The following is a 22211-nucleotide window of genomic DNA, read 5'->3' on the forward strand; positions in this document are numbered from 1 at the left end:
GCTGAAGGTCAATCCTCATCTCCCTGTGACCCACCACCCCACACACATGCTCCCATGGAAAGCCAGGTTAGGGTGGGCATCTTTGCCACTTCCTTTCCCTGGTGTACCACAAGCAGAACAGTGCCTTGCATTCCTCAGGCACCTAAAAATAATGGCTGGAGGGTAAATCTTCTCTGTCTCTCTTATTGCCCTCTGAGCTTTAGGCTACCAGGACTTCTTTATCACTAAGGACTCGTGTGCTCATCCAATGCCTGACACATGGCTTGCCCTCAATGTTTATTTGCTGAAAATGGAAAGGTATTATTATTAATTGCAGTTAAGATTTATGACATAAAAGTGAAAAATGAGCACCTTGGAGTCATAGTTGTTTCCCTGTGGGATTCTTGGCAAATTATTTAAAGTGGTTTTTGAAAGAAGAAATTTTTTCCCTAAGATCTTTATAATTTTTCATTTCCACTAATTCAGATGTTACCCTTGAACTAGAGAGGTATTCTCATATGCACTGCTCCCCCTTTTCCTATATGGAGTATTTCCCTGAAAGTGAGTCATACTTTCAAGGGTACCTGTATTACTTGCCCTTCTTTTCTGCCAACAGGAAGACTGCCTCAATGGCGATCCAGATCTTGAGCCTCTGAAATTCAGTGTCCCACATTTGCTGAGCTCTGCTCTCAGCCCAGCCTGGGTTCATGCTGGATCACACAGCTGGGTCATCATTTCTATGGGATTGAACTTCACAGGAAGGGACCAAACATCCTGCTGCAAATCACAGACAGCTGAGTGAGGTGATTGGACTAGGCAGCTGCACCTTCAGTCCCAAGCTATAACTTAGATTCCTAGGGGGAGGTCTTGCTATATTAGCTGTGCATGTACACTCAGCCTGATGGAAAATATACACTGCATTGTAGGCAGCAAATAGAAGCTTGTTCTCTCTCCTTTTTCTCCTCACACAAATACTAGATGTTAGGAGAATTGTCAGCTACTGAAAGCGGTACTAGTTGAGTTATTCCTCCATGTAAATATCAGCTACTGCTGCTGCTTCCACCGCTATGGTTATTAATGGGCCAAATAGTATAAAATGAAAGGTAGAGATTCTTCCTCTTCCCTCTCAGACCTTCCAAGTCCTGCTCAGAAATATTTCTTCAAGCATCTACATAGATGAAATTAAAGACTTATTCCTTTAGCTTTTGCAAATGTTCTGTGTTCTACAATTATGGTTACCATTTCTGACAGGAACACTTGAGTAAGCTAAGCCACCATTTCACCTGGAAGCCAGTGGTCTGATTCTATCAGAAATATACTTAATTATTCGGTACTAAGTTTTAGGAAGATTCTGGATTCTGATGCCTTTACAGGACAAATGCACCATCCTGCTCCCCACAGTCCACAACACCAGTGGTCTGATCTCAGGGCCCCCTTACTCAGGTGACTTGCTGTCCCCCTACAGAATCTGAGTCTACCAGGCAGACAGGGATTCACTGACTGAGAATTTTCCAGTGATGACCAAATGAATCAGAGAGTCCTTGGAGAAAGAAACTGTGACAAGAAAAATAAGAAAGCAAAATAAAAAAGCTACGGAGTTGGTTACAGACCAACTCTACTGATTTCCTGTTGTTACTGGATCTTGCTTCCATCAAAATAGAACACACTTATGTGAATTTTGGGATGTAAAAATTATTGTTCTGAATTACTCATCCAAGATAAAGTGAGAGTGTGGCCCCAAACACAGCTGTGTGAGTGATAGAGATTGAGTTTGAGAATTTAGTGTGCAAATAACTTAGTGATATGAAAAACATTAACAATAATTAAAATTCCCCAAGCAAATTCCATTTTTATCATTGAATGAAGGCTCTTAAAGTTATAAGGGACCAGTTAATGAGACTGCAGGAGAATACTTCTATTGTACATATTTTAATGATTTAAAATTTCCAAGAGTGACTTGTTAATGTTTGATTTTGACTTTCAAACAAGAAAAAAGATAGTCTTCGAGTTTTAAGCTATTTTACCTCCTTGTATAAAAAGCTACCACCTCACAAAGTTTTGTTGATTTTACAGTTGCTAAGCTCTCTTAAGTAGTAGGCAGCATAAATCCATCTTTCTGTACTAAGTGATAGAAGCTGTCTTTATTATCACCGTGCTTATTAAAGCAGAGCTTATAAAAGACCCCATCCTTTCCCTTGAAACTGAAAAATAATAATTTAAAGACCTACTCAGTTCCATTTCATTCCCATCTTTCTAGAGGAATTTAAATAAAATTTGGGGAACTTGTAGGGCAGAGTCAAAATCATTTTGGAAACCAATTAAGTATGTGAAAAACCATGGCCCATCTTAGAAGCCTGGGATAGTAGAGCCAGGAAGGACAAGTCCCGCCTTCTAGTGCAAACTTATTCCCAGGTGGGAGCTTGGAATACATTTAGACACATAGCCACTCCTACCTTAAGCCTGGTTCTTGTTTGCAAGGTCAAAGTGTAAGCACCTACCTCCTATCCTAAGCCTGGAGCTCTTTGCAAGGTGCCATTGCCCCTTGTAAAGTCCAGAGTGCAGCAGTGGCCTTAGTGAACATCTGCCCAACACACTTATGTCTGGATCTACTCCAAATTTACAAGGAAATCAGAACTGTGAGCGATTACTCATTCCACAGCAGGCTTCCATGCTAGTATGTGAGAAGGAAGGCTGGGGCTGGGAATAGACTCTGCTAACTGTCTCCCCCTTCTCTTAGAAAAAGCAGTTCCCCCTAGAAATAGATCCTCTGCATGCTGGCCTGGCCATGGCTCAGGTTCCCAATCCCTGTGCAGGCTGCAGTCTTTAATCTATCAGCTTATGTGCATGAACTGCTAATGGGCCTTCTACTGTGATAATCTCAAAGCAGTTCAAGAAAATAACCCCCAGTTCCCAAAGGAAGAAATGAATGTAGAAAACTTCTTTTTCTAGGGTGTCTACTATGGGTCAGGAGTCAGGATGAACTTTTCCCACTGTTCTCAGGACCATCTTGAGGAGTGCATGCTTGTGATCCAATCAAGAGGGTTGAGCAGAGCTACACTTAGATGCAGCTGGAGACACAGGGCAGCGTGAAGCACAGTGGAAGAAAACTGGGGTGGAGCCTGGTTCCCTGAGCAGGAGAGGGCAGTGTGGCTGGGACGAGGAGGAAGCCTGCGGGGTGGTGCCCTGCAGAGATGGCACCAGGGTGGAAGTGGGGAGGTCTTTAGAAAGGGACGCAGAAGTTGGGATGTTCAGAATGGCTTCTGGAGAGAGCTGGAGACAGCCAAAGAGTCGGGAATGGCGAGTGTGGGCAAAGGAACAAGTTGAGGCTGGACTGTGGGCCTCCCGGGTATAATGATGAGGCTGAACTTTATTCTGGGCATCAAAGGAGCCACAGTGGGTTCTCTGCCTTAGGGACCCTACAGCCCTAGCCCCGGGCTCCAGGTAAGATGCCAGCTGTCACAGCCATTCCCCTGCTCAGGGCCAGCCTTGCTTGTCAACAGTTGCTTCAAACACAAAAGTTCTGATGTGGGGATTGAACAAACTACTCGGGAATTAGTCCACAAGCGAGGAACCATTTCCTCCTTGGGAATAGCTGGCTGTACTACAAATGGATTGGGCAGCCTCAAGGACCTCTGGAATTGAATGTCATCCTCTTTTTATTATCCACCTTGACCTGCAGATGAAGGCTGGCTGCTGAGGCCTGAGAACACCACCTCCTGAACTGCCTCCTAGTTATGAATGGGCCCCTTTCCCATGTTCTCTGATGGAAAAGGTCACCCACACCTACAGCCCTCACAGGGAGAAGCCACCCACTCAGGAAGGACAGAGGTTTCCTGGTGTTACATACACAGGCGTCCCTGGCCACCCAGAATCAGGGACACAGTGGAGAGAGCAGCTCCGGCCTGTGAGCCCTTGTTGTCCACAGACAGCCTTCATCCTCTATACAAGCACTGGCTTATGACTGTTTAACAGACCAGGAAAATAGAAGGAAAGTGGACCAGTGGGACAAACCCAAGGAAAATGAGGCTTGGTCCCATTAACGTGCCCACCTGAGTCCACAAGTCATGCTAAAGCCAGGTGTTGGAACCTTCACATAATCATCTTTCCATGATCATGGAGCAAGTGCCGGAGTTGGAGCCAGACACCTGGATGTGCTTCCTGGCTTGCCCACATGTTAGTGAGTTAATTAGAAAGAACTCTTGGGAATTCTGGTTCCTTGTGTTTGTCAGGTGGAAATAATAATAACACGTGCCTCCTGGAGCCATTGTCAGGTGAGAACAGGGCCTCTCCACCTGGGCACTGTTGGCAGGTGGGGACAGATGATTCTGGGATGTGGAAGCTGTGCCAGGCATTGTACGATGCTGCCTGGCACCCCCGGCCTCTACCCACCCCTTAGCAGCCCTCCACCCAGCTGTGCCACCCTGAAACTGCCTCGACACTGCCAGGTGTCCCAAACCCCAGCTGGGAACCACTGAATTAGAAGGACTGGCATTTCTAAAGGCACATGGCGCTGCTGGGAAAAGAACTTCAGGCTCATTTAAACCAGGTGACCCACCAAGCTTCTCTATCAAAGCAACGGAGCCTCTTCGTTTTGTGATTTCCCTGTTCTGCCACAGAGCCAATCACATTCATTTTTCTTGGGTCTCAAAGCCCAAAGATCTTGAATTTTAGAAGCACCGAGGTAGCTTTTTCTTGACATATTTGTTTTAATCACTTTACACAGTGGCCCATGCCTATAGTCCTAGCTACTCAGAAGTCTGAATCAGAAGGATTATGAATTCACAGCCAGCCTGGACCACAGAGTGTGACCCTGCCTCAAAATAAAAATTGCTAGGGCTGTAGCTCAGGGGTAGAGTGCCCCTCGGTTCAATCCCTAGTACAAATAAATCAATACTCACGCAAAAGTCAGATTTTTGGTAAATAATTTGCGCACGTACATTGAGAAGCTGAAGTGCATCTTAGTAAGACAGCTCAACAAAGGAAGCCAAACAGACTGCTCAGTGACTGTGTGACAATCAAGCAATATGATCAGAGAAGTACTTGGTCCCTTCTCTTGGGAAGGTCATGTTTTGCAGTAAAGACCCATCTTTACTAACTCACGCTTTTTGAGTGTCACTCATACCCCAGTGGGACTGATATGAACCCTACCATATCAATGATGTTTGTGTCTCTCCAAAATTTATATATTGAAACTCCAAGCCTCAAAGTGACAGTATTAAGAGATAGGGAATTAAGAGAATTGGGAACTTGGTCAGGAGAAGGAAGCTAATCCCGAGTGGGATTAGAGCCCTTGTAAAATAACCCCAGGGATCTCTCCACCATGTGAGGAAACGGGGAAAAGACAGCCATCTGCAAACTGGGGAGAGAATCCTCACCAGATGCCAGGTGTGCCTGTGCCTTGATCTTAAACAGATTTCTGGCCAGGGATTTAGCTCAGTGGTTCCGCTGCCTGCCTCACAAGTGCAAGGACCTGAGTTTGATCCCTGGTACCAAAAAACAAAAAAGTTTAAAAAAAAAAAAAAGAAACAGATTTCTGGTGTCTGAGGTCCCCAGTCTAAAGTATTTTCTTTCAGCAGCCTGAATGGATGAAGACTCATTTCAAAAGAATCATTGCCCTGACTCAAACATGGCCCAAAGCTTCAGAAACATACTTCTTCCTGGTAAGATTGTGGGAGTATTTTTTAAATTTAGAAATTGTAAATGGACATATAATTGTATATATTTAAAGGACACAGAGTGGTATTTCCATATATGTATATAAAAGTCATGAGTGTATTTTTAATCAAAGAATTTTTGGATCTAAGACTTCAGCACAAATGAATCTGTGGCCTGCCAATTGCCAGTGACAGGCTATAAAACAGATGTTTATAAAAGTCCAAGAAACCTAAGGATGACTAAGAGGGTTTCTGCACTTTGCAGACTAGATAACAGAGCACTGTTCTGGGTGGGCTTGAGCAAGTCCTCACCTGCTCTGTGCCAAGTCGGTTCGATTAAGGAGGTTGTGAGGAGTCAATGAGCGAAGCTGTTGAGATCATAGGACAGGACTTGGAAATAAGCATGCAATGAATGCAGCTATGGCTCTGATTACAACACTATCTCACAGGTGTCAATATGTGCTATCCACAAAAGAGTCTTCTGGTTAAATGTCTGGGAAGACGATTTAAATAAAATTAAAGCCCCACCCCCACCCCGACTCATTGCTGCACTTCTTAGAGCTTTGAAAAAGCTGATCTTCAACCCAGATGTGAAGGAGGTGATCCAGTATCCAGCATGTATCACCAGGACCCTCTCTTCATAGGGCAATTCCCAAGACTTGTGTTACATAAAACACGGGCTGAACCACTGCTGTCCACACAGCTTTCTGAGCTGGACGCACAGTGTAACGTAATTGTGATTGCTTCTCAGACTGTGAAGAACTTTGATTGTTAGAGGCACAAACATTAGCGACAATCAAAATATGCTAAGGATTTGATGACAATAAATATTCACAATGGCTCAAAATTGAGCTGTGCTGTCGATATTGATATTGATTTTTATATCACTTACCCGGGACCCCTTTTCAGGAAAGCACTGGCAAACAGAGCAGTCTCTTCCTCCACATGGACTGATATACTTCTTTCCACCCTGGAAAGCGAAGCAGCTCCTTTAGTATGCCAGTCAGTCCTCATCACTTGGTTGAACAAATAAAATACATATGATAGCACGCACTCTTGGCTTGCCTAGCTCATAAGAATGCCACAGCACACTTACCACAGTGGGTCCCAGTGAAACAGAGACTGATATTGATATATAAAAAGGCAAAGCAACTACACTGAGGCTAACTAATGAGGGGGTGTTGGTTATTTGAGCAATGAGCTCCCAACACCAAGGACACTGAAAAGAAAAAAAAACTTCCTTCTGAAGATACTTTGGTTTGGCCAAGGCTTTGTAATTTTCCCCTGCCAGTAAGACTTAGTTTAGGGCCGGGGATTTAGCTCAGTGGTTTCACTGCCTGCTGCGCAAGCGCAAAGACCCGAGTTCGATCCCTGGTACCGAAGAAAAAAAAAAAAAAAAAAGACTTAGTTTACTGTGCTGTGAATAATCTTAGAGAGTAAATGACACAATTCGACAAACCTACGTACACAGGGATTTCAGTTTAAATGACACCTTTGACTTTTTTCCCGAGGCTTCCCTGCCTTGTCCCTATATCAGCTCAGATATGTCTTTCTCATTGAGTCCTTCCTAGGACAATTCTCTAGTCTCAGCCCTGGGCAGTTTAAAATTGTTTTCCCTGCAATTTGCTGATATTCCAGGATTGTTTCTCTAATGTGTCCCTCAATCAGAAAGATTCTGAACTGGAATAATCTGCCTTTCTCACTTTTGGCTGACTTTTCTTCAACACTATCTTTACAACACCAACATACAGGCATACACACACATACACACACACTCATTCATACACTCGCATACACACGCCTGCATGCCTTTAGAGAAGAATCACTACTGTAGTCTCACAAACCCTTATCATCTATATCCAGATTCATCAGCCATTTCAACACAAAGTGTAGAGCAACTATTTCTGCGGGCAGATCCCTATGACAAACAGCCACCGTGATGCATCTGCTTCCATTCGGAGGCTGAGCCTGTGGGTGTAGGAGAGGTGGGTTAGGCCTCCAAGTGGGGATGAAAACAGCTCTAGGTGCTGAGGGCTGAGGGCATGGATAGGGACATCAAGAAGCCATCAGAGATGAACTGCCTAGTCCAGCCCTTGCACCTACACAGTGAATACACATTGCTATAATTGATAAATCTTTTCAAACTCGAGGCTGTAAACTTACGTCATTAGACCAATATATAATGAAAACATAAATAGTTAAGCCAATATTTATAGTTCTGATGGGAGAAATACATTCATATGTATGAGTATGTAAAATATATACATACGTGCACAAGTATACATACATAGACAGATAGATTCCAACAATATTTTTCAATCATACAATTTAGACTTCTTTTGGGTAGAAAATGAGCTTAGACAAAAAATCCAAAAGAAATATCTTTAAGCATTAATGAAAAAACCATCTTATAAACAAAATTCCCATGGGCCATTAAAAGGTATATAAGAATTTAAAGCTCCACAAGAGCCAGGCAATTAGGTAATGTAAGTTTAGAAATGTATTTGAAGTTTCAGAAATATATGCCTCTTAAGTTTTGAGTAACATTGTTATCTGTAAATACATAAGTTCAAAATCCTGATAAAGTTTTAAAAAAATGAAAAACCCCGGGCCAGGTCAGGACAGCACAAAAGCACTTCAATACCTGTCTGAGTACTTGGGTTCATTTAAGGTTGGGATTCATTACTGTGTATTCACTGAAATATCAAAATAACCAGAGAAAAAGAAGGGCAGTTGATTAGATGGCTTGATAATAAAAAACAGCTTTGTCATTTATTTATTTTTTTCTTTTCTTTCTTTTTTTTTTGGTCAAATATCATTGAGGTGTTTGTAGCAGAATTACATTTCAGGGAAGAATCGGTTTAAAATAGGTTAGCAGATTCTAATAAAGAAATATCCCAATAAATACTTAAAAGGGATGGCAAATTCATAGAGAAGGAATCTGCACCTCAAAAATAGATTGTATAAACCTGAAGAAAAAGATAAAGACAGGTAAACTTGAAAAATATGAGCCACTACCTTTGGGAATTTACTTAACTCTCAAAAGGCAATGTTACTCTTCCTCAAAGGGAACGATAGGTAAATGCACTGTCTGCTTAACCTCAGACATTTTTTAAATGAATATTGGCTAGCAAGTCCAAGAAAATGTTGTTAATTTTTAGAAGATTCACCATCTTTCATTTGTACCCTTATTTTCTTTTGGGTAAAACAAGTAATATAGACACAAGGTGAAAAATCCAATAGTACAAAAGAGTATAACAGGAAAAGAAATTTTCAAGTTCCCTTCCCTGGAGGGTCACTGTCTTTAAATTGGTGTCTGGGCACGACTAAATATATTCACACTGTGATTACACACACATATACGGGAATACATGTGAACAAATGGGGTCATAGGCTGTTGGGGCTGGTGTCTAGATGTCCTCCCAAAGCCTCATGCAGACGATGGTGGGGCTTTTCAGAGGTGGATCTAGAATGTGTGATGCTGGGATTAAGGATATGTGATTAATAAATTACTCCACTGATTGGCTGGGCATAGTTCTGGGTGTGGATAATGGGAAGGCCCACCCTGCATGTGAGTGCCACCCGCTCTAAGGTTGTATAGCCTGGATAAAATATAAGGGATAGAAAGAGGGCTGCTGCTGTTACTTGCTGCTTGCTGCTTTTGCTGCCTTCTGCATGCCATGCACTGTTTCTCCTCTGTGATGCCCCTCTACCATGCCACCCTGCCTTGGAACCAGCCAATTATGGACTAAAACCTCTACAGACTGTGAGGCAAAATAAACCTTTCCCCCTTTAACTTTGAGTGTTGGGTATCTTGTCTCAGCAACAAGAAAAGTAACTAAGACACATGCTCATACACAGACACACACACATATTCTGCTGTTTTCATATAATCATTTGTCTTCACAGTCATTCCAAAGTAATCCATATAGTCACATGAGCTCACCACTTGATTAACCATTCCCAATTGCTGGCACTTAGGTCTCTCCCTCCTTTAGCTGCTGAACTTTACTCTGCCATTAATTCTCCTACATCCTCCTGAGCATGTGTGATAAACTCCAGAGAAGGGGTAATCCTGTGTTAATAGGTGTGTGCATTTAAAATCCTGATGGATAATGCCAAATTGCATTCCACAGACACTGCATCAATTTGTACCTCTCTTTAAAATCCAGTTATCCTGCAGCCAGTCAGTGTGTGAAAGCCCTAGAATCTCTGTGTACCACAAAGTGGTGGGAGGCTCAGAAAAGAACAGTCCTTGCTTTGGGAATTATATATTCACATGCATGGAACTTAAGGAGCAAACAAAGCTAAATTTAGGACTCTGAAGACTTTGAAAATAGAAAACAAAAAAATATAATATAAAAAAATTAGAAAAGTCAGGTAAGATAAGTGGAAAAATGCACACACATGCATATCACGATGTGTTTCCATTCACTACAGTGTTGAAGCGATGCTCTTGAACGCATGCGGATTAAGTGGGGCAAATTGTGTGGTTCCCACTTAACATTGGAGAAAACTGAGCCTCAGGCTAAGAGACAAATCAGTGGCAGTTGTCTCAAGATCAACCTGAGTTATAGGCAGCTCACACCAGGATTTCTCAAAAACTTCTGAGGTTTCAGTAACTCAGATTCTTTAGTGCGGAGGCAAAAGAAAGAGGGCTTATTACAAAATGTTCTGGGCTTATCTTTCTCCAGAGCTAAAATGTTCAAATTTAATCTTATAGTTCTTGGTTCGTCCTTGAAATGTCCCAGCTGCCTCTTGCCTAGCTCAAAAAGGTTTTTAGAAAGGACAGATTAGTTGTAAAATAAAGCCATCTCCAATATTTAGGCAATTCTATAAGCAATCCTAACCATGAAATATTAAAGAAATGTCAACATTTATGTAGTCCAAACCTCATCTTACAAATGAGAAGATTAAGCCCCATAGAGAGACTTTAAAAGTATACAAAAACCACCCATTTAATAAAGTTAATTTTCAATGTGCAATCAGAATAAATTAATGTTCTTACCCCATACACATGTGGTATAGAAAACAGAATGAGTATAAATGACCTGTGGAAAAACAAAAATGCACATTAACTCACACTGTTCATTTTCACATGAAACAAACTAAAAAGAGAGTGAAGTAATTAGTTCCAGAAAGCTTTTCTTTTCCATTTCCAAAAGATACTACTGCCAGCTGGTTCATCACCAGGCACAGCACAGATATTATATCCTCTCTCTGGCTGCCATCATCACCTTTCCTCTATGAGAGGATTCAGGAAAGACATACTGGACACCATTTAGTGTAATCCGCACTGTGAAGGAACAGTGGGGACATCCTGAAGGTCAGAACTGGATCCACAGGTGAATGAAGGGACCTGACCATATAATGAAAACTGGAGAAGAGCAGGAAGGAAGGCCTTGTGTTCAGGGACACTGCTGAGACCGGTGTATCCTGAATGTCACTAAGTGGAACCAGTTACAAGGAGGGTAGACAGGAGGAAATCTAGCTGGACTGGAAGAATAGTTTGGAGGAAAAAGGAAATGTTATGAAATCATCAGAGAAGAGTTAGGTGATTCAGGACCTTACAGGTGAAGCAGAAATCCAACTGGGCTGACATCATTATTATCAGCAAATTGTAATTGCATTTTAAGAGATGCAATCAAAAATGGCCGCCAAACATGCACAGTCATTCGCTAGTTCTTCTATTTGTCACAGACCTTCAAGATCCATCATCTCATTTGATCCTTAAAACAGCTGTGATGGAGTTGTATCTTTCATGGACATCATCTCTGTGATTTTAGAACAGAAGACTGGGCCTATCCTTGGTTCTGTGTAGCAGATTTTTGTCTCTGGGACCCATGTTCTCAATGAGCCTTCCTTCTACACCCTCTAGCCCTTTCTCTTTTGCTGACATGCTGATAAACACTGCAGAAATCTACAAAGCGTCCAGCTTTGTAAATGGATCCATAGGTGAGTGAGGGGAGCTCACTTTATAGTGAAAACCAGAGGACACTGTGACCCTGACTAGAAGATGGGAGCTTGAGGGGATTTGTCCAGCCTGTATTTTCTAGCTTCTACACTGAAGCCTCTCTTCTCCCAACTATTCTATTGGAATTCATGATCGTTGTAATGGAGGCCAAGATGACATTTCAATATAGTAACTAAGTAAATTAGGGAAAACCAGAAAGGAGGTGGTGAATCCAGGGAAAAAACTGTTTTAAATCAAGTTGAACTTGTATTTACCAGTACTTCTTGTTAAATGTGTTCTTATGCCTTGGGACATTTGTAAATGACATAGGTTGCATCTTACGAAAGTTGTGGCCTCCGTTTAATCTCATTAAAACTGTCAGCCTGGCACATGTTTTCTACTTCCCACAGAAGAGTAACTCACTCAGAAATGTTGGGTAATGTGCTCCAGAGGTTGTAGGCAGAGTTGTTCCTGAAGGGTATGGTTCATGCCAGATCTGAATCCTGTTACTGTCCTTTTACCCTAGACTCTGCTTGTTCTTCTCACTGAGGTAGCTATTAAAAACAAAGATCATTGCCTCCTTGCCATGTAACAAAATATTTGTGAGTTCCAGATATTAAGATGTGGACATCGGTGGGAGCCATTAGTCTGCCTGCCACACTCATGAGATGCTGAGTTTGGATTCTACTGGTTTCAGGGACTCAGGAGCTCTGGGTGTATAAGGCATTCACTGTTCAGACCCAGTGAGTAAGAGAGCAAGACCCTGGGGATGTCAGCCATGCAACTCCCCACTTGGTGACATGTGGGCGCATTTCGGGAAGAGCAGAGCGTTGGTGTTAATAATAAGGAGTCATGAATGCAGACCTAATCCCCAGATTTCTAGAAGAACTTGACTTGTTGACCCAGGAAGCATTCAGATAATTTATACGTACAGAGCCAACATTCAGGAGAAATTATGTAAAGCAAGTGGTCACACTGAGGACACTCACCAGGGATCTGAGCCAAAGGGTTTAGTACATCTGGAAGAGCACTCCATTAGCACCACGAGCAAGGGGCTCCAGGGCAGGCACAACTGCTTGAGCAACCCTGCCCGGCTTCTCCTCTCTTCTGGAAGACTCCTGTTGACAAGTGAGGCTGTGAGTCTTGAGTTAAAGTCTGCATGTATGAAATATAAATACACCTCTCAAGGCATGGCACACTTTGTAAAGTTGAAAATAATCAGTTTCAGTATTCACAGTGAGTTCTGGGAAGGTTTTCTAAAGGGGAACTCCAGTGGCTTTTGATGTAACAATCTTTCCTTAGCAATGGTTAAAATGAATAAATATCAATTTTTGTTCTTAGAAATAGAAGCAGTCTCAAGTCCTTTAGATGGCATAAATATATTTTTGAGAAATGGGAAATTGCTTCATTTTGCCACTAAGTAAAATTTTGTTCTATTTAATCTTTTCCCTTGAAAAACCACTGTTAAAGTCACTCAAGTGCATTTTTCACTCTTTGAAATTAGAAGAGGAAAATTTTAGTAGAGAATTATATATTTTGTACTTATTTCATCAAATACATGTAAAAATATTTTTATATAAAGTGGTACAAACCCTGTGGGAAAAACATTTTGGCAGTTCCTCAAAAAGTTAAACGCAGAGTTTCCATAGGATCCGGCAATTCCATTGCTCTGTATGAGCTCAGGAGAACTGAACATGTGTTCACACATACACTTGTACATGAATATTCACAACAGCCAAAAGGTGGAAACAACCCAAATATTCATCAGTTGATCAATGGATAAGCAAAATGTAGTACATCTATACAATGGAATATTATTCAGCCATAAAAAGGAAATGTTAATAATGTGTTATAACATGGATGAACTGGAAAAAACAACCTGCTAAGAGAAAGCTACATATTACATGACTCCATATATGTAAAGTTTGTAATAAGCAAATCAATAGAAATAGAAAAGAGATTAGTAGTTGTCAAGGGGAGGGGAGGGAAACATTGGAAAGTACAGTTTATTTGGGGGGGTGATGGAAATGTTCTGGAATTAGATAGTTATTTGGATTGCATAGCATTTTGAATATACTAAAAGCTACTGGATTATAAACTTTAAAATGGTGAATTTTATTTTGTAAATTTAGGAAGAAAATGTTCCAATGGAAAGGGGAACTAGGGAGGGGGGAAGGGAAATGGAAAGAAGCAAAAGGAGAAAAAATGAAAAAAGAAGGAAAAATGGAAACAAAGCTTTTGTAAATAAGAAGAGGGGTTGAAGGGGGGGATGGGAAAAAATCAAGATACATCATATACAGGTACAAATTTCCTATGATGAATGTGATTATTATGTATATCTAAAATGGACCAATAAACTTAATTAAAGAAACAGAAAAATATTTTTTTAAATTTACTAAAAACATTCTGCTTTGATCAAAGATCTCTTTGGCTGAAAGAATCGAGACATCTCATTTTTAAAACTTGGGCTTTTTAAATGACTTGTCCTATGGGAACTGGAAAGAGAAGGAAACCAGGCGTGTTAAACCCTGAAAGCTATTTTTAAATTTCTGGATAAAACCTGAGTAAATTAATTCAATGCTGTATTTATTGAAAACTAGATTCCTGAGTAGTAGAATTGCATTCCATGATACAGTCTCAAAAAGAAACAGAAAGAGAATCATTTTAATTACCTAGACCTTTTCCATGCCTAAATTCATAGCTCTAAATTCCCTTTTCAAAAAGTTACATTCCAGAAGCAAATCCCAATAAAATGAATTATTGTTTTGGAAGGAAAACACAAACTGGCCTGAATCATTCAAATTGTATTCCATATTTAAATACTCAAATTAGAAGCAGTTCAGAATCAAAGAAGACCAGAGAAATTTGCATATTCATTAAAAAATAGATAGATGGTGTGATTAATCTTCATACATAATCCACACATACTGTGATAAAGGGTGCACAAGACAGACTTTATTAAAATACAGTGGTACGGTGGCGACCCTCCGGAGGAGAATGGCTGATTATGGTCTTAGCATCTGGGAATTCCTCGTTACATTTTAATCAGATGGGTAGATGAATAAATGAGTGGATGGATGCACAGACCAACTTGCAGAAGCCCACCTGGTCACCCATTAGCCAAGAGAACACTGCAACACTGGACGTTCCCAGTGCATCCTCTAAGTACCTATGCGCTTAGTTACCATATACTCTGACAACAGGGATTCTGTCCTTTTCTATTTTGCAGATTTATTCCCAGGGCCAGTGTAATGTCTGGAATATAGCAATTGTTCGATATATATTTGATGAATAAATTAACTTCTACAAGATACTTTGGGACCTTAGGAATGGAAAGCAAGTATATTTAATAGGGAGGCTAGTAAAGGATATAAATAAGGCTAACTTTGAATCTGTGGGAGAGAGGGAAGAAAGGGAGAATGGAGGGAGGGAGAGAAGCACCATAATGGCTCTGGGGCAAGTCCTGATCACTTGTAGGACAAGTCATTGACTCTCACCACAGTGTAGTAAGGAAAGAATTATTTCCATTGTCCAGGAAAAACCAAGTGGACCAGTGGAAGGACTGTGTGCAAAACCACAGAGCTCCGAGGACTGAGCCAGGGCCTTGCCTTCTGGGATGTGTTCTGTTCCCCAGTGACCCACCAGCTCCACAGCCTTCACCTTTCTCCACTCCTACCCTCCCATGAGAATTTTGAAACTATGCACCCCGCCCCTCTTTTTTCCTCCTTTTTTTAAATGTTTAAAAACTTCATCTTCTTTGTAAATGAAGCAGATGATTTCTGGACTGTTGTAAATGCTGACCTTTAAAATAAAACTATTACCATATTATTTCAGATGGATCCAATGGGTCATAACGCCAGAAAAATATGATTGTCACCTCCAGTAGTTTCTAATGTTGCCCACGAGCTCTTTAATATGAATTTTACATTGCTGATTTTTCATTTTGAATTCATACTTCCTTTTTACTTCCCCATATGAATTCTTATGCTTGAAATTTGTATATTTTAAATATGTCTGTAAATAAAATATTTTTCATTTCCTATAATCATAAGTCTTGAAGTCTTAACATTTTTTTCTTACAGGGTTAGCTTTTCAATAAAATTCTTCAGAGTATATAAGTCACCAAAACCAAAATCAAATTAAATCTTCATAATTATTAAACTTTAAAAAGAGAATTTTACTGGAAATATAGGCTTTTTGTTTCTTAATTACATTGGTTAGCCCTAAATTGATTATCCTTTTTTCTGGAGTGAGATGGCCTTTCTTTTAAAAAGCAAGATGAAGAAAAGTATGAAAGAGAAGAATTTTGTCCAAAGACAAACCAATTCTGTGAAATTCCGTTCCATACTGGAGGCACGGCCAGGCTTTCTACCACCTGGTCCTGTCTCCCAAGCCACAGGAAGAGGAAAAACTACAGCCCAAAGGCAACCCCATGCAGAGGGCATGGCTTAGGGACGGAGGACCGAGTTTGGCCTGGGGATGATACAAACAGAGAGTCTAAGAAGTCCTGTGGGAGAGCTGAAATTAGGGAACTGAAGAGAGGGGAGGAAGAGGGAAGAAGGAAGCATCAAGAGATGCTCCAAGGTAGAGTCCAGCATTGTGGGGCTGAGAGAGAGCAAGATGTAGTGCAAGCCCGAATTTAAAGGAAACAGATATGCTGAGTAAGTATGAGAAGCTGTTTTCAGAGAACAAAACGCAGAAAGAGAGTTTTTTGAGAGGGTGAAAGATCCCGGAAAGTTGCCCCATTCTCATCATAGCATCTTATAGCCAGTATCCTTTACTCGAGTGAACTGACCTATGCAGTCCAGGTGGACAGAAGCCCACAGCCTTTGCTGCTCTTTCCAGGACAGCTCCACCCCTTGCCCAAGAGGGAGGCCAAGCAGCAGCACCAGAACCTAGATAGCCACCAGTGCACTGACTCCATTAAGATCTACAGGCTCTTCCCCACAGCACCTGTCATGGCTTCTGTCTAGATGTCCCCTCCAAAGCCTCATGCACACCTAGGCAGGGCTTTTCAGAGGTGGCTGGAGCGATGGTGTCCAATACTAGGATTAAGGCTGTGTGGTACTATATTAGTCCACTGATTGGTCTGGCATAGTTCTGGGTGTGGATAAGAGAAAGGCCCACCCTGAGTGGGTAGCACCACCTCACAGGCTGGTAGCCTGTTTGGGATGAAAGGGAAAGGCAGGCTCACTTGTATCACTGTTGCTGCTTGCTGCTGCTGCATCTGCCTGCCTTGCCATGGACTGTTTCTCCTCTGCTGTGCCTCTCTGCCATGCCTCCCTACCTTGTAGCCAGCTCACTATGAACTGAAACCTCTACACACTGTGAGCTGAAATAAACTTTTCTTCCTTAACTTTGGGTGTTGGATATTTTGTCTCAGTAGCCAGAAAAGTAACTAAGACAATCTATACAGCAGTGATTTCTAGCCCTGTTTGTTCAGCAACATCATCTTGTTACCTTTCTCTAACACCACAGTATTATTTTTCCCTTCACTCCTTTATGAAAATTCCTGGACCCCAGCTCCCCTGGGACTGCTTATGAGTCCTTGCCCAATATCTTCCAAATGCTAGGTTTGGAAACAAGATCTGAAATCTTCAAATAATTATTTCCACCATAAGAAATTTGTTTTCTCTGCAACACAAACTTGAAATGAAATGCACCATGCTTGGGTTCTCATCAATAGGGAAGGGGTGAGGCAGTGGCTAAGCCTAGGGGACCAGATAAATGTGAGACTGAGGGCAGTCTGGAAAAGCTACAGAACCTTAGTGTTTTCTCTTTTCCCAAGAAATATTGAGACTCTGAGTTCTGTTTTGTGATCATTTTTTGTTCTTTCAGTGAAATAATTTCCTGTTAACTCAGTGACTACATGTACATTCCTTTTGACCATTTGACACTGAACTATCTAAAGACTCTTTCCAAAGCTAAATTTTTCTGTCTAAATACCTACTTTATATACCTTCACTTTCTAAATAAAATTCTTTTTTCTCATGATAGAATAAGTGAATATTTATCTTTTTTAGTATATGTTTGCAGTACATAATGTTTACATTCATTGTGTGGAGTCAGTACACATATATAGCACATCTCAATTTCTTTTTCTTAATTTCTTTTTTATTCCCTGTCCCTCCCCTTCCTCCCTACTCCCTTCATCTCTTGATCTTCCTCCTATTTGAGGAAGACCTATCTTCCTACTTTCAGTTATCTATCTTTTATTTTGCTCCTTATTTATAATTTGGGTTTCTCATATAAGAAAAACCATGTGATATTTAAGCTTGTATGTCTGACTTATTTCACTTAACATTATGGTCTCAACTCTTAAAGGCCCAGCTTTTGAAATAAGAAATAAGCAAAGGGCCTTAAAAGTTAAGAAACTAATCCCAGAGGGACAGCATGCCTCATTCATCTCTGTCCACTCGGGTGCCACATGTGGATACCTACACCTTCCCTAAGAAGTGGATCAGTTCCTAACACATAAGCTGGTTACTTGGTTATCTCTTTCTTTCTTTTTAAACATTTTTAAATCTATCTTTAATTGGTACATATAAACATAAAAATGTTACATATGAGGCATGATCAAAAGTAAGACAAATGTTTACATTTTTTAAAAATTTATTACACTAAAAGACACATTGCCATTAATACCCTTCAAAATTTTTCCCCTTGCTTCAAATACACTTATTCCATTGTTCTTGCCACTTTCTGAAGCAGTTCTGGAAGTTCTCTTTCATGAGTGTCTTTAGTTGTGCTGTGGTAGCTACCTCGATGCCCTGAATCTATTCAAAACATTTACCTCGATGGTCATTTTGACTTTGGGGATGAGCCAGAAGTCACATGGTGCCAGATCTGGCAAATAAAGTGGGAGGACACTGTAGTGTCGTTATGAGTCTGCCCTCCCATGGGATAGCACTTAGCAGAAGCATTTGCCATATTTGTTATTGCATCCTATAATGACACTTACAAAAGCGGACTTTCAGAACTGCTTCAGAAAGTAGCAAGAATGATGGGAGAAGTGTGTTTGAAGACAGGGGAGTATTTTTGGGGTGGGGGTTAACAGCAATGTATTTTTTACTATAATACATTTTTTAAATCTAAACATTCACCATATATCACATATTTTGATCATTCCTTGTGTTAATGTGCTACTATGTGATGTTTCAATACATGTGTACATTGAATAATGTTTAAGTCAGGTTAAACGTACCTATCTGCTCAAATATTTATCATTTCTTTGTGCTGAAAACATTAAAAATATTTTCTCCAAGCTTTTGAAATAGTACATAATTGTCTTCTGCAGTCACCCTAGTGTGCAACAGCAAACCAGAAGTTCTTACTCCTCTCTAACTATAATTTAGTGCCTATTGATCAACCTTTCCCCATCCCAGCTTCTCTCTCCCACCTCTGGTTATGATCATTTTCCTCTCAACTTCCATGAGATCAACTTTGTGCTTGTCATGCTGTGTCTAGCTTATTTCACGTAACATGGTAATCTCTGGTTCTATGTGTGTTTTGCTCTTTCTGAAATCTCATCTCTCTGGTCTGATTCTACCTGCAGATTTCCAAAGGGTTCAGGTTGCCTTGAACTCTTCAGCAAAAGCAGTCAATCTCTTCACACATTTCAAGGTTGTTAATGTGGGTGGTGAGTCTGTGTGGTCCAGGGACTGCTGGAACGTGGCTGGAGTTTCATGTTCTCTGAGAAGCAACAGGAAAATCTCGACAACTACTCAAGTAAATTCTTGAGAACAACTCTGAGTTCTAACTTGAACAGAATGCTGTTGGCCTAGGACCAACTCACCCCACCCCTCCTTGCCTCTAGATTCATTTGAAGTGTTAAGAGGGCTTTAGAGTCCTCAGCTGACACTGGAGTTGCAAGTTCAAGGTTAAGTGGATCACATCTCAGCTCACCTAGCGTTTGGGCGAGATGGACTTCTATAATCAACAGGAAATGACAGTAACCGTAAAAACATCACACTTGGGAACCTCAGGATGGTGATACATGTTCCAAAAATAGATACAAATGGAGAAACTAAAATATATAATGAGAAATACACAATGGAGAAATTGAATTCGACAAACTTTTTTTCCTCCAAGTTAAGAATGACATTCTTGACTCACAATGCACTCGAATCTCTTGCTAAATAATTAAATAAATAAATGTTAATCTCACAGGTTTCCCTTGGTCTGTGATTTTCTTTTCCACCTCTTCTGGGTAGGGCTGAACACTCTGAATTCTCTGGCTTCCTCAGGCTTCCCGGAGTCTGAAGTGGTGTAAGCTCCAGCGATACACCTGATGATTCCACCCTGCAGGGCCACTCCCAACTGCAATGTGAGGCTGCCACTCACCTGGATGACCTGCCACCTCTGCAATCCCTCCTCCTCCTTGGAGGCTCTCCACTTCCTCCCAGGCTAGTGAATGCAAGCGGAGCTTCGGGATTAGAAGGACTTGGGTTTACATCTGGATCCCTCCAGTAACAATTAATTATGCAATTAAAATTTTCATCTCGTAGTGTAACCCTGGACAAGTTTGATCCCTCTGAGCTCATGATTTCTCAGTATGCATAATTCATATCGGAGAGATTTACATGAGTCTAAATTAGTGTGCAGCGCAGTGCAGTGCCTGGGTCAATGAAGAAAGGTTCCTTTCCTTCCTTCAAAATTTGTGATAAAGATGAAAAGGTCTCCCAGTATATTGGGGAAGGTTGTAGAAATAAAAACTGGGGCAAACTGGAGACACTCCATGAAGCGGAGAGACTTGGTTTAGAAAGGAAGGATCTGGGGAAATAAAGCCAAGGAAGAAGATACGATGGTGGTGCCCTGTAAAGCACCTTTTATTTTGTCCATTTGAGATGAGGTCCCTCTGTGATGCCCAGGCTGGTGTCCAGGTTCTAAGCTCAAGAGATCCTCCTTCCTCAGCCTTCTGAGAACCTGGGTTTCAGGCATCTGTGGTTGTGCAGGGCTTAAAGTGCCTTTTAAAGATCAGGAGAGAACTTATTGAGGGGGATAGATCTTCAGTTAGTGTAAAAGAAAAGAGTATAATGAAGGATGGGTCTAGTAGAATTGCACAATTCACCTAAAGCTGCTCTGAGAGGGTTCTAGAAGACTGGGATTTGATTTTATGAACCAAAAACCTGCAGCACATCCTCTCCCTTTCTCCTCCACCTCCTGTCTCTCCCCTTCTCCTTTGCTTACTCTTTCTTCTCTCCCTCAACCGCTTCTCCTCCTCTCTCCACTTCTCTTCTTTTTTCCTCTCCCTCCTCTTCTGCATTTATGCTGTCATCATTGTCACCACTGTCATCACCATCCCCACTGTCAGACAGCAACCACAGAGGGCTGCCTATATGGTGAGCTGGATGCTATGGGCTTCGCAATAGCCCTGTGAGGCAAGCAGTGTAAGTGTCCTCCTGTTACAAATGACTCACACAGTTAGTAAGTGACATTCCCAGGATTCAAACACCAAAGCCTTCCTTACTAACCACTTCTCCATAGAGCTTCATAATTCATAAAAATTCATGAGTAAATATCAAAGAATTAATCTGCAGAAAGAACAACCTCTGCCTCTGGTACAACAGGAGCACAGAGAGCTGATTACAAATTAAAATGGTGCATGGATATAAAGACATTCTGTTCCCTGTGAATCCCAGAAGACTGGTGCTCTCAGATGGATGCCTTTGTATTTGGAATTTCAAGTCTAAAAATTTCTATGGGACAGTTGGAGGTCTTAAAGGTACCATCTCTAAATGGGATATAGAGAAAGCAAATGTTTAAGTATTTAAATATTTAAACAAAGAAAAAAGATTTCATAAAAATGTTCAGGTGCACATTATGGTCTAGCAGAAATACAGAGATGGGGTACGGTTGGTTCTAAGGGGGTTAGCATTCGTAGGACTCTTGGTAAACCTAAGAAGAGCTTCACCACATCTTTCTCACAGCTGCATGCTTGTCTTCTGCTGGCCTCTCACCCTCCCTTGTTTCTGGCAGGAATTGATTCCTAGAATCTCCTTAGTAAGTCTCAAGACTGGAAACTAGACTCTCCTACAAAGGTTCAGCCACTCTGGAAGCTAATGAAAGATTCTAGTCACATCCTTCAAGTCCAGCCTTCAGATGTATGCACCCCATAATTTACCACGGACCACAAAGACACTGCATGGACCATGCAGTGCGGACTTTAGACAGCAGTAAGTCCCTGCGCAAAGCCAAGAGGATGCCCTGGGAGCTGGATAAGGGTGCTGCGTGGATATCATGGCCAAAGCAATCAGCAGGCAAAAGTTTCACAAAAACAAAGAATTCTACAGTTAAAGTAAGATTGTTCCCTCATCCCGCAATTCGGAAATGTGTTCTTTTAATTTCATACATGAAAGGCAAAAAGAAGTTTACATTAAGTTTTTACAACAAAAAGTGAATGTATGGGAATGAAAATATATAGAATCTAATATATGTTACAATAAAATCTTAAGTTATAAATATGATGTTTCAAAGTTGAAGTGACCCCTGTAAACTAGCTTGGCATTAACAAAAAATATATTCCAGACATCACCTCCATAACACAATTAATACAATAAACATTTATGATTAATTCGAGAAATACTTGTTGGGCTGGGGATATAGCTCAGTGGTAGATGTCTTGC

General features: G+C 41.0%; 1 protein-coding gene across 1 annotated transcript in view; it reads right to left on the reverse strand.

Annotated features, from left to right (window-relative positions):
- Col4a4 (collagen type IV alpha 4 chain) overlaps positions 1-22211 on the reverse strand; it is a 165928-nt gene that overhangs the window by 91493 nt on the left and 52224 nt on the right. Inside the window, exons 4-6 of the mRNA XM_087209310.1 lie at positions 12576-12741; positions 10642-10684; positions 6526-6603 (exon numbers count right to left, since the gene is read on the reverse strand). Coding sequence (XP_087065436.1) covers positions 6526-6603; positions 10642-10684; positions 12576-12741 — 287 coding nt within the window. The remainder of the gene's footprint in view (positions 1-6525; positions 6604-10641; positions 10685-12575; positions 12742-22211) is intronic.

Source organism: Heterocephalus glaber, unplaced genomic scaffold (genome assembly GCF_053883595.1).
Source record: "Heterocephalus glaber isolate CG9 unplaced genomic scaffold, H.glaber_assembly_v1.0 deba00001004, whole genome shotgun sequence".
NCBI lineage: Eukaryota > Metazoa > Chordata > Mammalia > Rodentia > Bathyergidae > Heterocephalus > Heterocephalus glaber.